This window comes from Rhea americana, unplaced genomic scaffold, assembly GCF_003343005.1.
Source record: "Rhea americana isolate MKP2758 unplaced genomic scaffold, rheAme1 scaffold_261, whole genome shotgun sequence".
Taxonomy (NCBI): Eukaryota; Metazoa; Chordata; class Aves; order Rheiformes; family Rheidae; genus Rhea; species Rhea americana.
In genome coordinates, this window is record NW_028186381.1 from 401,406 (window position 1) to 417,259 (window position 15,854).

Below are 15,854 nucleotides of genomic sequence, written 5' to 3' on the forward strand. Positions count from 1 at the left end.
TTTTTTTTTCTTTTTTTTTAATTCTCAATTGTTTTTCCTTCCCTTCCTCATCCTGCCTGCCTCCACCTCTCTAGTTCTTGTTAGAGTTGCCAGTTTTTCCCAGGGCAGGTCTAGACAAAGATTCCCCTTCCACGGCTCAGCCAGTGGAGTTCCTTGTGCATGGCACAAGATGCCATTTCTGCTGGTACACTGAAGCGCTTCCTCTGCTGCTGTGCTTTGGGGAGGAAGAGACCAAAGCTGGTTAATGGCATCAGGGTTTCTGCAGAGCACTGCCTAGTCCAGGCATCCTTTTTTATTACTTTATTTTAACCCTGCTATATTTAACAGCTGTAAGTCTTGAAACCTGGTCAATGCTTTTTCTGCACGCCTTTCCCTCTTGGTGCACTCTTTATGTAAGTACTTCTGTATTTCTTGATGTTTCTTCTTTATGGCCCACTCCTTGCTTCAGACTTAGGCTATCTCAGCTCTAAACAAGACGGGAGTTCAGTCGCTTCTGTGCTGTATGAAGACGAAGATGTTCACCTGCTGGGGCTGCTGCTGTCGGTCATTTTGGCCATGAGCAGTGCTGGCATGCCAACATGTGAAACTCAGATTGTGTGTTCCCAGCAGGACAAGGGACAAGATTGCAGAATAAAGATCCTGTTCTTCTCATGAGGCAGGTCTCTAGAGGTGTGAAGAAACCTGGTACCTGTTTAGGGAGAGGGTTCCACCCATTCTGACAAATCCATCCTGCACTGACATTTTACCCCTTCCTACCAGGAAACTCATTGTGTTTTATCCTAAGGAACAATATGCAAAAGGTGCAAAAGGCTGAATTCCTCTGCGTGGCAGCTTTCCAAACCAAACCACTTTAGATGAAGTGTCTGCTTAGCACTGGATTAGCATCGTAAGCTCTGATTAGGGTATAGGACCCCCCAACAGTTTAGTCTCAGTGACTAGCCAAAGCTGTGAGTATTTCATGGTAACAATGTAATTGAAAACCAAATTCTTGCGAATGATTTTTGGTCTTGGTTAACCATGTCTGACATAACCAGTGCACTGAGGAGATAAAAATAATAGGATACCTTGCGTTCTGCACTTGGGACAGAGTGCAAAGCAAGCAGTTTTTAAAACTGATCCCTATTTGAATCCACATCATTTGCCAGAGGTGCTCTCCTTTGGAGAGCACAGAAGCTTTTTTCTAAGCAATTGCTTGGAGTGAATTCATTTTTATTGCTTGGGGTGAACCCACCTATTGTGGCTGCAAGTTTGATGGCTCTTTGTAAATAAACTCCTTGGAGAAAGCAGGACTAGCTTATGAGATAGGGAGAGAATGTATTTTTATGCAACTTTGAGTGGCCTTTCAAACCCTGAGATGAATGATTTGTTTTACTGGTTGTTGTTATATAGTATTATAAGTATTACGTGTTTGAAAGTTTGGGAATAATATTCACATCTATGATGCTTGTAAACACAACAGTATTTATAAATGAATAAAATCAGAGTTGATAAAATAGAAGCTTTGACTTTGCTTACGTCTTTCTCTAACAAGAACCAAGTGATGAGTTCGGACGAGGAAGATGAGGAACAGAGCTGGCCGTGGGTTCCCGGCACCACCTGGGGAGAGTGAGTCTGCCCAGTTGGGTTAGTTAACCTGTAACTTCAAAGACTAAACTAAAAGCAGAGAAATCATTGTGTGCACTGTTGATTTTTTCCATATGTCCCCATTTTCTCCAGCAATTTTACTCAGTGTATGTTTTGCGTTAGAAGTATCTGGGCATCTGTCTCTTGAGGGCAGCCTGCAAGTCTGGATTCTTGCTGTCGTCTTGCTACGAGAGCATCGTCCCAGATCAAATTAAACGTCAGCACTGACCTGGAGGCCAAAAGGGGGGAGCTGCTGTAAGTTAGCTGTTCAGCTTGCAAAGCCTTGCTCTTTTCAACATTCCCTTGGCRCAACAGTAGCCATCATCTTTAAAAGCAGATTTTCTCTGGAGCTATGTACCTTACACAGTTGTAACAGGAGAAAGGCAACTTTGCAGACCCCACATACATGTCTCTAGGAAACTCAAAAGAAGGAATTRGAGAAAGATGTCCTGAAATCCATCTGACTCAGTTATAAGGCACCCAAGATAGAGTCACATCTGAATTAAAATGCGGGAAGCCTACAGGGATATGGATGGGGAGGAAATGTTCCAACATTGTTTGTAAATAGGAATTAGAGAAGTTTATGAAGCTGAAAGCAAAATACTAAAATGGCCAAGCATTTTCTTGCCAACTCCTGGCAGCTGGAGACATACTGCAGGCCCAGCTCCCTTTCAGTGCATTCACCCTTTGCAGGGCTGGAGCCCTACTTTTGCTCCACGCAGGAGCTTGGTCAGGATGAACCCGTAGTGAAGACATGAGCGCTGGAGCCCACGTCTTCAAATGTGTGTCTCAAGTGGGGTTGCTAGTAAACTCCACGTAGGTAGTGCAGTCTTTGAAGCTGGTCATTGCAGCTTGAATGCTTTCTCTGGGKGTTTATGGGTGTCCAGCACCTCTGCCAAGTAGGGCATGAATATGTGAACCTAATGTGAACTAAATGTGAACTTAAGGACCAAACAGTAAGAGTTCAGGTGTGGAGAGCTTGRTGGTGACCTTTGACGTCTTATCAGCCACGCTTAACCGAGAGGCAAACTGCTCGGACAGCGGGCCGAGGGGTAATGTGTGTGAGCATGAGTTTGGGGGTACCGGGACTGCAGGCTGGCCCCATGCCTAGCTCCTGAGGCCCCTCACAGGGCTCCCAGCGCTCCGTCGTCCCTCGGCCTCCAGCTTGAGGTCTGGCCTTCCCCGCGGACGCCCCGCAAGCAAAAACAACCAGGGCAAAGCGGGGAGTCCTTTGAGCTCGTTTCTTTAATAAGGAGACAGATATCATTACAAAATAACGATTCGACATAGAGACAGAACCGACAGAGAGTCCACACGAGAGGAAGGGGCTTTAAAAGCAGCTTCCTGCCGGAGCTGAGCGCTGCGGAGACCGGGACGAGGACAAGGCGCCGGGCGGCAGAGCGGCACCGAGGGGCCGGGGCAGCGCAGGGGGCTGCCTGGCTCGAGCTGGGCCGTGCTGGCCCCCTTCTGCCGGAGCCCCAGCGCGGCCAGGCACGGACCGGCTCGTCCCTTGGCTGCCGGCTTTGCCACTGGGTTTTTCAGGTGCCGCCTGGAAAGGAAGACGCGGATCTTTTCCCCTCCCTCCACTAAAAACGGACGCTCGACCAGTGCCTTGCAGCGGGCAGTGCCCAAGCAGACACTCAGAAATGACCCGGGCRGCTTCGGAAAGCCCTTTTCACCGTGAGCTGTATCCCAACCCTTCCATTGGAGACGCCGCCGGCGGGAAGGCAAGCGAAYGCCCCCTCCCAGCCCTGCGAGCTCTGCCCAGCAGCGGCGTGCCACTGGGAGCTCCGGCACCGAGCCCCCCCCCCCAGGGAACCGGGAGACGCCTGACTCGACAGGGCTGGGAAATCGGGGGCGAGCGGAGGGGTGGGTCACAGCTCACCCGGGGGCCCTTCCCTGCCGGGATCCGACGCACCAGGGTCTCATATGGCTTCTAAAGTTGCTTTTGACGGTGAAACGCACCAACACGACACAGGACACCGAAGCCACGATGGTGCCGCTACCCGGCCATGGGATAAACGCGACAAGATACGGGCACAAGACACACATGGAAGTCACGGCGGCGGCAGCGATGGCTCACCCGCCGAGGGCTGCGTTGGCCTAGGCATGCTTCTTTTCTTGGCATATTTTCTTCTTTTGCACGATTTTGTTTTTGTTTGAATTGAAAACAAGGGACGGTGGAGAGCACTCGGGCGACGAGGAGTTCTTGCTCGTCACCGTCTCGGCCCCGCTGGGTGAAACGTGTGGTCGGGCACGGAGGTGCCGGGAACGCCCGCCTCGCCGGGGCGTGCTGTGCGGGCCAGCGCTGGTGCAGAGCTTGCAACATCGCGCTCGGCTCTAACCATGCTGCTAGTTATATATGGCTGCATCTCATGCACTGTTCATGGTGGATATATATCTAGGTCTTCATATATTTAACTACACACAACTAAGGGAGGGAGGGGTATCGGAGGCAGYGCAGATGGCTTTAATATGTTGGTTGTATTCCCCTTTTTTTATTAAAAAAAAAGAATTATTATGTATTAAAGTCACAGTTTCCCCCTCCCCGAGGCTTAGAGTCCAAATGGAAAACAGCAGGGTCGGGATTCTGCTCTCGCAGGCAAAGCGGCGCCTGCAAGACCCCMTGGGCAATGCGGTGGAGTGGCGTGAAATCTGCGGGCGCATGCATGCGTTGCGTGGGCGTATGCATATATGCACGTGTGTGTGCACCTCCACCTGCTTCCCGTGGAAAGCCACGGGCCCATGCACGCTTGCATACCGCTAACAGGAACATTTGAGTGCTCTTACCAATTCCTAGAGTTCTCTCCCCCCCTGCCCCTTGCTCCCCCTCCCCCCTATAAACGTAAGCCAAGCAAATTCCTGGTGCCCGTCTGCATGGGACTCTGCCGTGAGACTGATTTGAGAGGATGCTTCTTGCAAGTGCCCTCAGATGGGTGGCAGCAGCAGCACCCACCACCTCGTCTTTTCAGCTATTTAAAAAAAAAAATCAGTGTTTTGTTTCTCCCTCTGGCCACACAGGCTGGCAGCCCCAGACAAGGCCTTGCTTGCGCTCAGACACGGCTGTTGGGCAACTGGGACTAATTAAAGCTTTGACTCGCCCTGTAGGTCCTCGCTTGCTTTCCCACCACGCCTGGCTGCAGCAGGACCTGCCGGCATCGCTGCCCTCGGCTCTGTGCTGCTGCCATCCTACAGCACAACCTACAAAGACCCCAAAACCTCTTGCACAGCCCCAGCAGCAGCAGAAGGCGGGGATCAGGCAGTGCCCTGCCAGGCCAGTGAGGCTACCTGCCACRGGGACCTTCTTCACTCAACCCTTTGGGCCCCCACTATGGCCCACCAGCAACGCCAGCAGCTGCCACTGTTTGGAACTGAGGGTGACACAGGGAGATGCTGCAGCCCCAACTTGGGCTGACAGTAGCACCACAGGGCAAGTGGGGGCTCCTTGGGGTAGTCCCAAGCTGGGGRACACAGACCAAATGCAGCAAGAAGTGGTGGTGGTAGCAGTTCCTGGAGGTCTCTGGTCAAACTCCTGCTCAGAGCAGGATTATTCCCAACACCAGGCAGTRGCTTTGGCTAACCAAGCTTTGAACCACCCTCCCTCTCCCCTCCCAGGATGGAGATTCTCCTCTCTTTGTAGACCTGTTCCAGGGCAGCACCTCCCTYCTAGGGAGAGCCTTGTCCTACTGCTCAACCTGAACCTTCTGTGGCTGCTGCCTGCCTGTCACCAAGTCTGCCTCCATCATCTTTACCTGCCCTTCAGCCGCTGATCACATCCCCCTTGGCATCCCACCCCCTCGCTGGACTGAAGCACCCTGGTCCCTCCACCTCTCCAAGGGGGCTGTGTCCCCACCAACAGGGAAGGAGGTGGGGGAGGCAAAGCGGGTGCTGTATTTTGAGTGCAGCCTCCTCAGCATCAACCACAAGAAGGAAATGCCCAAGCCTGGGGGCTGCAGCCCCACATGTTCACCTTGAGGGAGAGCTGGGGCTGTGCTTGGATGGAAGTAGGTGCTGCAAGGGGGGCTACTGAAGTATCTGATGTTGCCAGGGTGAGCTTAGCTTTGGTGCTTGGTCTCCCAGCTCAGACTGCTCTGAGCACCATGCACTGAGGTCCCAGCCCTTGGCATGAGCGTGGCTGGCCACCTTGTGCAAGGTGGTGTGCTTGCCCCCCAGGGAGCTGTCCCCAATGCCTGGAGCATCTCTGTCTTCACCCTAAAGCTCTGTTTCTGCAAAGCTAGTCCTTGCTAAAAAGACAATGCTGGTAGTTACTTGATAGTGCAACCTAGTGTAAAAATCCCAAGCACAAAGGCCACTCAGACCAGGCTCTCCCCACCAGGCTCTTTGCCATAAACTTGAGTGGTCCTTGCAATGGGAGAGTTGGCCCCAGGGACCTCAGCCACAAGCCCAGCCAGTTCATCCCCAAAGGGATAGCCGAGGCACAGGGAACTCCATGGCTTCTTGGCCTTATTCTGCAGGAGGACTGGATGCTGGGGTGAACACCAAAGACACCTTAGCTGAAACAGCAGCTGGAGGCATGAAGGATGCGTCCAGCATCCAAAATAGCAAAGTATAGCAAATGTACAGCCTCTGGGGAATCGGAGCCAGTGTAGGGACAGCAGCTCACTCAGTCAGTACTCCAGTACAGACTGGGTAGAACTGGGCAGGGCCAATGGTTTCTCACCCTACAGCAGGGACGTGCTTGGTACAGGACATGCAAGGAGAGCGAGATGCACTGCCACAGRGGAAGAGGCAGCCCACAGAAGCTCTTTCCCAACCAAGGTCAATATTAGCAACATGAATATGGCTTATACCCCCAAGGGGCAAAGAATGGGGTGCCTTTGGCAACTAACAGCTTTCTGTGGACAGCTGCTCACTGGTGTTTGGGGGGGTCTTTGGACCCTTGTTGGGCATGGCCTCRCTCATACTTTCCAAATGGGCATTGCTGCCTCGGTGGTGGGATGCTGTGGTGCAGTGGGAGCTCAATGAGACCGCAGCTGTCTAAGGGCAGAGGGTTAGGGCTGTGCTGGGGTTGCCTGGGGCRATGCAGCTCTCTGGCAACATCCTCCCAGGGCTGCCTTGGGGGGGGCAGACCCCAAGGGCAGCGCTGCACTTCRGGTGCATGCTCTTGGCCTTTAGGGTAGCTGCAGGGATGACCACTGGCATGCACAGGGCCAAGCTTGGCCCCATGCTGTGGAGCTGCCTGCTCCCCCTCCTTGTGTTTGGAGACCTCTCAGTGGAACCTTTCCTCGTGGAAACATCTGGATCCACAGGGTTTTAATCAAGTGTCTTCAGACTTATGGCAGTGCAAAGCATGGTGGGAAATACATGCAAATGACCCCAGAGATGTCTTCATTTGGCCTTTGGTGATATAACAGCAGTCAGCAGAGATGGTAGCAAAGTCTGCAGGGCACCTGGCCAGCCAGAAGGAGCGCACAGCTCCGTTTGGCAGGCACCATGGGCCCACCTGGTACAGCCTTGCATGCACAGCCCATAATGTCTCTCCTCAAAGCAAGGTGTCAAGGCCACCTATGCTCAGAGTAGCATCCCATGCAGGGCCTGCTGCAACACCATGTCCCCAGCCAGATGGGGCTGAGAAGCCTTGGTACCTTGCCAYAACACCAGTTTACAGCAGGCTCCCACAGTCTCTGCATAGCTCTCACCAGAAAAAACTAAACCTGGAGATGGCTGTGGGACTCAGCAGTTCTCATTCTAACACCACATCTCTCACCTTCCTAACTGGGAAGGGTGAAGGGAGGCAGAGCAAGAGAGGGGAGGTATCCAGATCTCTCCGCAGTTTTGATGTCCACGCAGGTATGCATGCCCAAAGCAAGCACAGTGGGTCTGGTCATCTCACATTATCAGGCTCTGGTATCATCTCCATGCAACGTTGGACAGTTCCCCACATGAACCCAAGAGGAAGGATGGAGGAAACGTTGCTGTGGGCTGGTGATGCTGCAACCTGGGAAGGCCCCAGGACTGACTGTTGCTTTGCACCCTGGAAGGGATGGTGTATGGAGGCAATGGGACATGCAGCAAAAAGGAGCGATGCTCGAGAACAAAAAGAACCATCCAGTCTTTAACCTCTTCCCCTGGAAGCTACTGGGACTGTCTGAAAACCCTTCCACAGCCTTTAAAGGGTATTTCAGCTTAAAACAAAAAACAAATCCAAAGGTTGCGTAACTGAGGTATCAATAGCTTGGGGTCACTTAAAATGTCCACAGGCCCATGCTGTGCCGGCCAGCAGATCTTCCTATTTGTTTTTCCCAAGAGCTGCATCTACTTCCTCCTCTGGTTTCAGCGAGTGCCACTGGGCAATGGGCCTCCGGGGGTTGGCCAGCATGTCGGACCAGTGTCGCAGCTCCGTGCCCGTGGAATTGCAGCCCGTGAATATCTTGCCGATGGCTTCATTCTTCCCCAGCTTGTCATAATCGAGGACTGTGATGACCACTTGCACTTTCTAAAGAAGGAAGCCTTCTTTAGAGGCACAGAAAGGCACAGCGGCCATGCCTGTTCCACAGTCTCCATGCTGCCTACAAGGCCTGGCCCAGGCCCTGGGGTAGCTCTGCAGGGTGTCCCCGGGATTCTGAAAAACTGAGTCCTACCATGGCCCGTATTAGGGACAGGATCCCCTCCATGTCCACAGTGACCTCAGCTTCCTTCCTTAAGGAGCCCAGAGCCTGAAGGCCACAACTGGGCCCAGCTTACCCTGATGTGGCCATTTGGGAAAGGGCACCAAGGGACAGGGTGGGACAGAGTACGAGTTGTGGGCTACGGCAGCTTGCTGAGGCTGGTCTGGGCCAAGAGGCAAGTGCAGAGAGTGAGATGGGCCATCGAGGGGCAAAACAGGCTGGCAGAGGGTTTCTGAGTGCAGAACAGCCAATGCATGTGCAATGGCGACACCTCTGTGCAGGGAAGCTTGGGCGTGTACCAAATGTCCAAAATATCCCCAGGATCACCCTATGCTACGGGGTGCTATCCTATGCTATGGACCCCCAGGTCCCTGCTATGCCTGCTGCTTAGCACTGGGATGAGCACTATGGGCCCAGCAGCAGAGGAAAGCACCATTCCAGTCATGAGCTGGGGCCTGGATCTTGGGCAGCTTCTCCCATGGGTGCTGCCCAGACATCCACTTCTGCCTCAGCCACCCTCAGCATCTGCCCCAGCTCAGATTGAGATAAGCTGTATTTCATAGGTGGTCAGACCAGAAGCTCCACAGGGGACCCAGATGCTAAGAAGCAGCCAGACCCTGCCCCAGCTTCAGAAAGCTCCCACAGCAAGAGGTGCCCAGGTCAGCCACAAGACCAGCCAGGCCCTCTCTAACCCCATCCTCCCCAAGAAAGTCAGCATATGAACCTGTATCTGCTCGAAGGGGATCTCAAAGCTGAAGGACTCATTGAAGTAGGGGTTCAAAGTCTTCTTCTTGACTGTAGTTTTCTTCTTCTTCAACCTCTTGCCATTCTGCAGCAGGTGGATCTTCACATAGGGATCTGGAGGAGTGGAAAGGTTTGTCAGCCAGGGCTGAGATGCCCATGGGATGCTCTGGGACAGATTCCAGCCCAGGACAAGATTCACCATGAGGGAAGGAGTCCTGACCAGCTCTCACAACAGTGGTATAAGCAAGGCCCGGCTCTTTGCTCGACTCTGGGCACCTCCTGGGCAAAGCTGTTGAGCAGGTAAAAGTAGTCTGAGGCTCGTGGCTGGAGGCCAGAGCTAAAATATTTGGGCTTGAGAGGATTTATAGGAGCAACTGGCCAAGGAACAGGGCTCTTCTGCATCCCATGGACTGTGGTTTTCCTTGTAAGAGGGCTGAAAATGATGGAGTGAGACTGATATAGGTGCTGGCTTACATTCTGCCTGTCACCCCCCTCACCACTTCCAGAGCAGGACCCCCAGCAATAAAGCTGATCCAKTCCGGTCATGCAAATATTGCTGTTCTTATGGTTAAGCCAGATCTGGAAAGAGATGAGGACTCCTGGGTAGGGAGATCAGCCTGGAATGGATTTGAAAAGTCTATTCTAGCATAAAACGTGCCATCAACTTTTAGGTCCACATCCCCAAGGCAAGGAGATTAGGACCAGCAGCAGGGGCAGAATAGCATTTTCACCACCCAGTGCCTGCAGCATCCTGGTCCCAGATAACACCAGCAGACCCCACTCAGTACATCCTTCTGAAGGGACAGGAGGCTCATCCCACCACCTCGTCTCTTCTTACCCTCCAGCCCCAACCACACCTTCAGCTGCCTCCAACTCAGGCTACTTCAGGCTCTGGAGAGAGCTACCTCAAGCCCTGCCAGGCTGACAGCCCCTGGGTCCTCCCCAGTAAAGGATGCTGAGACCAACACGGTGGGACAGGAGGGTTCATGCTCCCAGCAGCAGGGTGACTCTGAGTCTGCACCCACCTGAGAGACCCCCAACGTCCATCTTCTTCAGGTTCTTGGCCTCCAGGATGCAGACAGTGAGTTTTCCAGCAGTGGGCACATATCGGAGGGAGATGCAAATATCTCCTAGCTTCTCTGGCTGCCAAGCAGAGCAGGAAGCAGATGTCAAAGCCTTGCCAGTGCATGATACTGCAGAGTCAGGACACAGTCCTGCCTACAGTTCCTCTCAGATCTGGCTTAACCTTCAAACMTGCACAAACATGAGGCAGGCATGAGCTGGTACCCCAGGTCCTGGCACAAGGGTTTGATCACTTGTGTCTGGGGCAGGCCAGTCCGAGCACAGCACCCAGACATTGACGCACTTCATTTTTCTTAAACAAAGGCTTTTGCACAAAGGAATAACAGGGTTGGATCCTGCCCAGGGCTTGGGACTGAGACACCCTGGCATTCAGGTGCGACCCTGCAGCTTATGCGATTCTGAGCACTGTAGAATGGCCCAGAAAGCAGAGTTCACTCAGTGGCCAGAGCCACCCCACAGCTCAGCTCTGCAGGGTGAGGATATGAACTGCCTGAGGGCCTCACATGGCCCAGCTCTCACCTCCTCCTTTTCGCCACTCTGCAGGTCCCGCCACTCCTCAATGGGCTGGCCTAGGTCCACTGTGTTCATGGGCACTTTCACTTCACCAATGATGTCATGCTTGGAGAAGCGATCAAAGTCGTAGATGGCCATCACCAGCGTCTTCCCACCCAGCTCCTGGTAGGGGACCTGCACAAAAAGGGCCACCAGTCTGGCAATGGGCTCAGAGGACCCCAGGCCAGGGAGCACCCACTCCTGATGGGGAGGGCCAACAAACAAGGAGAGGATGGAGTGGAAGATGCAGTCCCATGTTGTGGGAAACAAAGGGGTTCACCTTGAAGGTGAAGGTCTCATTGAAGGCAGGGTTGAGCGTCTTCTTTTGCACTTTGGTCTCATATTTCTTCTTCTTGTCAGGGAGCAGGAACACCTTGACGTATGGGTCCGAGGTGCCACCCATGTCCAGAGCTGGCAGTTCGGCAGCTTGGAGGATCCCCACTGTCAGCTGGGAAGGAAGAGGGAAGCCTTCAGCAAGACAGTCCAGCTCCCTGGGTACTTGCCTCCAAGACAACATGGGGCAGGATGTTGTGTAGGACAGCACTGAGCTCTCCTCCTCCTTCCTGAGCCATCAAGGCTGAATCCTGATGGGCCAGGAAGATTATTCCTCTCCAGATTTCCCCACCCCACCTCAGCAAACATCACTCCTGCATTTCCTTAAGCAAGCCACAGCCCTTTCATCACCTGGTTTGCCTGGAAATCATAGTCCAGCGAGAACTGCAGCTTGCCCAGGTTCTCCGGCTCCTTCTCCTCCTCCTCACCTTCCCCCTCCGTCAGGCCCATTTCCGCATCGTCATCATCCTGTTGGTCCTGCAATGGCAGTGGCAGTGCCCCACTCAGCCAGGAGCTATGGGTATGGCTGCCCCTCACCTGGAGGGTCACAACCCAGCATCCCCATCCCAACATCCATGCCAGAGAGAGGGAGGGATGCATGAGAACCTCCAGCCTCCCTAATCCTATTGGCATCTCAGCAGCCACAGCAAGAAGAGGCCCTGGGTCTTCGCCATGAGGGGAAAGGAGACCCAACAGGAAATAAAGCACAGTGGAGCAGCTCGAGGTGGCACTGATTCTTCCCACAGCCACACAGACGCTGTGAAGCGTAGGAGGCACAAGGATGCCTCAGGGTACCAGGAGTTTGGGATCAACTCCAGCCAGGGAGCTTTGCTGCTCGCATGGGGCAGCTGCATGCAAACAACCTACTGCAAATGGGTGCAGCGACACTCTAGCCCCCCTGACCTGTGCTTGAGAGAGTGCTACAGCCTGTGATGATGGCTCAGCAGGGCCATTTTCAGGCACTGTTAACTTAGGAGTAGAGATACAACCTAATTCTCTCTTATCTGAGAGAAGGCCACCTCTCTTCATCAGCACAGTCAGGATGGTAGCACGGAGCAGCCATATGCCAACAGACTACTGAAAAGCAGACAAGCAAAGGAGCCCAGTTTAGCAGATTTTCCTCTTTGCACTCGCAGACCAGACACCAGGATGCATTTAGGGCTGGCAGCCTTTCTGAGCAATAGCCCACCAGTGGGAGCTGCTCAGCTTCTTAGCGCTTTGACATGCCTTCAGATGTAGGCGGTGGGTCCCCAATCCCACTCTGGAAAGAGCTGATGATAGAGAAGAGAGGTTCAGCGTGGCACCTACCGTGAACAGCCATCCCAGGACAGTGAGAAAACAGAACAACACAGAGGGTGGGTAATGAGAGCACAGGGAGGGAAGAGAACGACATTACAGAAAACATCGAGAACAGGTAGTGCCAGGGGTGGTGGCAGGCTGTCTGCCACGGCACACAATGACCTACATCAAGGTCAGAAATTGGGCTTTTGACCTCAGCTGACTCTTTTGTGTGGGCTTCTTGAGTCCTGGAAGGAGCCAGGGTAGGACAGCAGACAGCATCTCTCCCTCCTTTCAGGAAGCCCCCCATATTCCCTACTGCTATGGAAGGGTGGAGACAGGCAGGTCTGCTGGAGGAAGGCTCCTTACTGTTCTTACTCAACACTCATCAGTTTGGTCTTGTCTGGATACCCATAGTGCCCGCATCATCCCCTGTGGCTCTGAGCAGCTGGACCAGTGTCCCAAAAATTCCTGTCCTCATCAGATGGCCCTGCACTGAGCTGATGAATTCAAATGGCTGGGATTACCCCAAACCTGTTTGTACCAAAGCCTACTTCCAGCTGCTACTCCTGACTCCCCTGTAATGAGGAGACAGTCCCAGCTCTACTCTGTAGAGCAGAGCTTAATGAGCATTAGCTTTTTTGGGATGAGAAAACGGAGTGGGATTTTTAGCCTATGGTCCTGCTCTCTCCTAAAAGCAGTGCCTGACTCAGCTTCATGAAATGAGAAAATAACTCTTGAGTACCAAGGTGGGGGAAACAAAAAGGCAAAAGGCATTAAATTAACTATTGCTGATTCAGATGAAGTAGTCAGCTAGTCCAGCCCAGGAAGCCGGTCCTGTGGTGGGCCATTGAGAACTGAAAGAGGAAAGAGAGCAGCAGCAGCAGCAAGATCCTCAAACCAGGGGGCAATCACAGTTGATGGGCAGGTTGCTGAAATGGCCCATGCTTTCCTGCTAGCCAGGGGAAAAGAAAGAAGGGCTGGCATTGACTCCTCATGTTAGGAAAGATGGAGAAAAGTCTGACCATATCTCCCTCTAGCTTTCATCCCTATGGTGCTGAGAGCAGTCGCTGCTCACTGACAGCGTGCCAAAGAAAGCTGGGCTACTTCCAGAGTCATCTTCACTCATTGATCCAAGTTGTCCCTTGCTCCTCCTTGCACCTCACTCCACATGTGGAGGGGGAGCTACCTGCATCTGGGCAGGAAGAAATGCTTGCTAGGAAAGCTACAGCTCTGGCCCCAAAAGCACTGAGGGAGAGCTTCATGCCTTATGGCACAGAAAGGCCACACTACATCCACAAGCAATCCCCTTTTGTAGGGACAGCTGGGCTCTTTCCTTCTTAAGTCACACTGCACTTCCTGCTGCTGCCATCTTAGCTGAAATGTTTGCATTGCTTCATCCTGGAGACCCTGGTGGCTCTATCCTGCTCTGCTGCCTGAACAATAAATGCCTTGATGTGGTTCATAATTCAACTGGAAGGATGGTTCTAAAACTACATCTGTGGGAGGCAGCCAAGCAGTCAAGAAGAGCATTACCTGGTTCCCCGATTTCATATCCTTCATGTTCATTGCGTTCTTCATGCCTTTGCCCTTCTCCTTCTTGTTCTTCTTCTTCTTGCAGCAGCATTTCTTGCAGATGCAGAAGCAACAGGTGAGAATAAGCAGCCCAGCTACCACAGCAATGGCGATGAGGGCCCACGGTGGCACTGTGGACAAAACCCAGTGCCCCAGTCAGCCTCACAGCTCCCTCCCTGCCTGAGCCACCCCGCTGCCTTGTCCTCCTGGAAAAGAAGCTAGCTACTCACAGGGAATCTTGTTCAGCTCGTTCATGAACTTCTCCCTCAGTTTGGCGAACATGTCCTCTTTGCTCTCACCCGGGCCCGCAGCCTCAGTGGAGTTCTCCATCGTTGCCATTGGCATTGTGGTGGCCACGGCCTCTGGAGCCATCATGGAGGCTTGCTTGAATGTCATGGTGGGTCAGGGACACCCTGCAACACAACATCACCTTGGTGGTCACCCTGTGGCACATTTGTCCCGCCTGTGCCCTCCTCCCTTGTCATGTGCCCTGCCAGACCCCTGCTGCTGCCACTTCTCCCCCTGCCCAGGCTGGACCTGACCCATCTGCACCAAGGACAACATCTATTTATGGCAAAAGTGACAATTAGGTGCTTGATCTTCTGTCTGAGGGTTGTGGAGTCCAACTGTTAGTGCAAGGAAGAACACAAGAGTCAGGACTTCTGGGTACCCTCCATGGCTCTGGAAAGCCAAGATGATGCCCAGGTTTCCTGCACCTTTCAACCTCTCCTTTCTAGCAGCACTGCCCAGCCTCCCTCAAGCTGCACTATGTGAACACAGAGAAAAACTGTGGCTCCTTCCTTGAGCTCTCCTGGTTGAAACAGCAGCCAAGGAGCCAGAGAGACTGGTCTCCAAACATCTGCTGTGCTGTCAGGCCCTGGCCTCCCCAGCTTGGCTCCCTCCCAGAGGAGCCCAGGGCAGCAAGGAAGCAAGTCCAAAGCCTCTGGGAGCATCACCTGGAACACATCAGCACTGGTGCCATCTTGACGCCTCTTGGGAATATCAGGGATGCTGGTAAGGAGTTTTGCCTGGAGAGGCCACATGGGAAGAGGCATTTTTCAGCCCAGGGAAGGATGACTGATGCCAGCATGCTGAGCATCAGTGTGCTGATGCCTGGCAGGTGCAGCACATCAAGTGGGATGAGCTAGACCACTGCCATGTGCCCTTCAGGGAGTCATGCTCCTGGGAAGGGTGACATGGGACACCTCCACCCTCCTGGCTGTTGATGGCTCCTCTTCCACAAGATAGAGATGGAAAGAGGCAGTGAAGAGAGATGATGCCCTGCCTGGCACAACCAAGAGGTGAGCCTTCAAGCTTGGACAGTGAGCTCAGCTAGGGTGAAGCAATCCCTGGACCCACGGCATTGAGTCAGACCTGGCCAGCGCAGCCAACCTGCTCATTGGCACTCTTCCAGCCAGATCTCAGCATGGGGAAGGCCATGTGGATGCACAGTGAATGAAAATGGGAGGCTGCAAAGTGCATGAGCTGGATCCGGCCCAGATCTGCACTTGCAGATACGACGGTGCACGGTAGTGGCCAGCCCCCACTTTTGGCATGATCCAACCTGGCACGCAGCACAGTACTCTGGTGCGGCAGCTTCCCAGCTTGCTCCTGGCTCTGGAAAACCTCCCAGGATGTGGCAGGGAAAGTGACCATTCATGTCCTTTGAAGCATGTCATCATCACCCCTGCTCCAAGCCCCCACCTTGGACCCACGTTCCTGCCTGGGGTACACACCTCACCAGGGTGTGTGTGGGGGGGAGGAGTCAGGCAAATGCAGCCCGGGCCAGGCTGCAACTGAGCAGGCGAGGACCTGGGGCTTCCCCTTGGCCGTGCACGCAGGCACCAGTGAGGTCAAACCAGCACCTGCATCACCCCATCGCATGTCCACTAGCCCTCTCCCATGGTGACTGCAAGGGGACATGTTCCCCCTGGTCCCCATGCAGGGACTGGGTGGCATAACACCATGGCCTGTCACAAGGTCTGATCCTATCCCTCTCTTTTATCAGCTTACAGCCCAAAAAGTGCCGGAGCACCA

The 15,854-nt window shown here is 53.5% G+C and overlaps 1 protein-coding gene across 2 annotated transcripts; it reads right to left on the reverse strand.

The window, feature by feature from the left end:
- Positions 1-2,857: 2,857 nt before the first annotated feature.
- Positions 2,858-14,228, reverse strand: SYT2 (synaptotagmin 2). 2 transcript variants are annotated; one of them, XM_085307674.1, is made up of 8 exons: positions 14,048-14,228; positions 13,779-13,948; positions 11,316-11,432; positions 10,912-11,079; positions 10,599-10,766; positions 10,022-10,139; positions 8,977-9,110; positions 2,858-8,080 (listed from the first exon to the last, which is right to left on the reverse strand). In XM_085307674.1, exons 1-8 carry the CDS (start codon positions 14,211-14,213, stop codon positions 7,874-7,876), a joined length of 1,248 nt encoding a protein of 415 aa, XP_085163800.1. In that variant the 5' UTR covers positions 14,214-14,228; the 3' UTR covers positions 2,858-7,873. The 2 variants fall into 2 exon arrangements, with proteins under 2 accessions (XP_085163800.1, XP_085163799.1); XM_085307673.1 differs by having other exon boundaries at positions 11,316-11,441.
- Between the last annotated feature and the right edge of the window lie 1,626 nt (positions 14,229-15,854).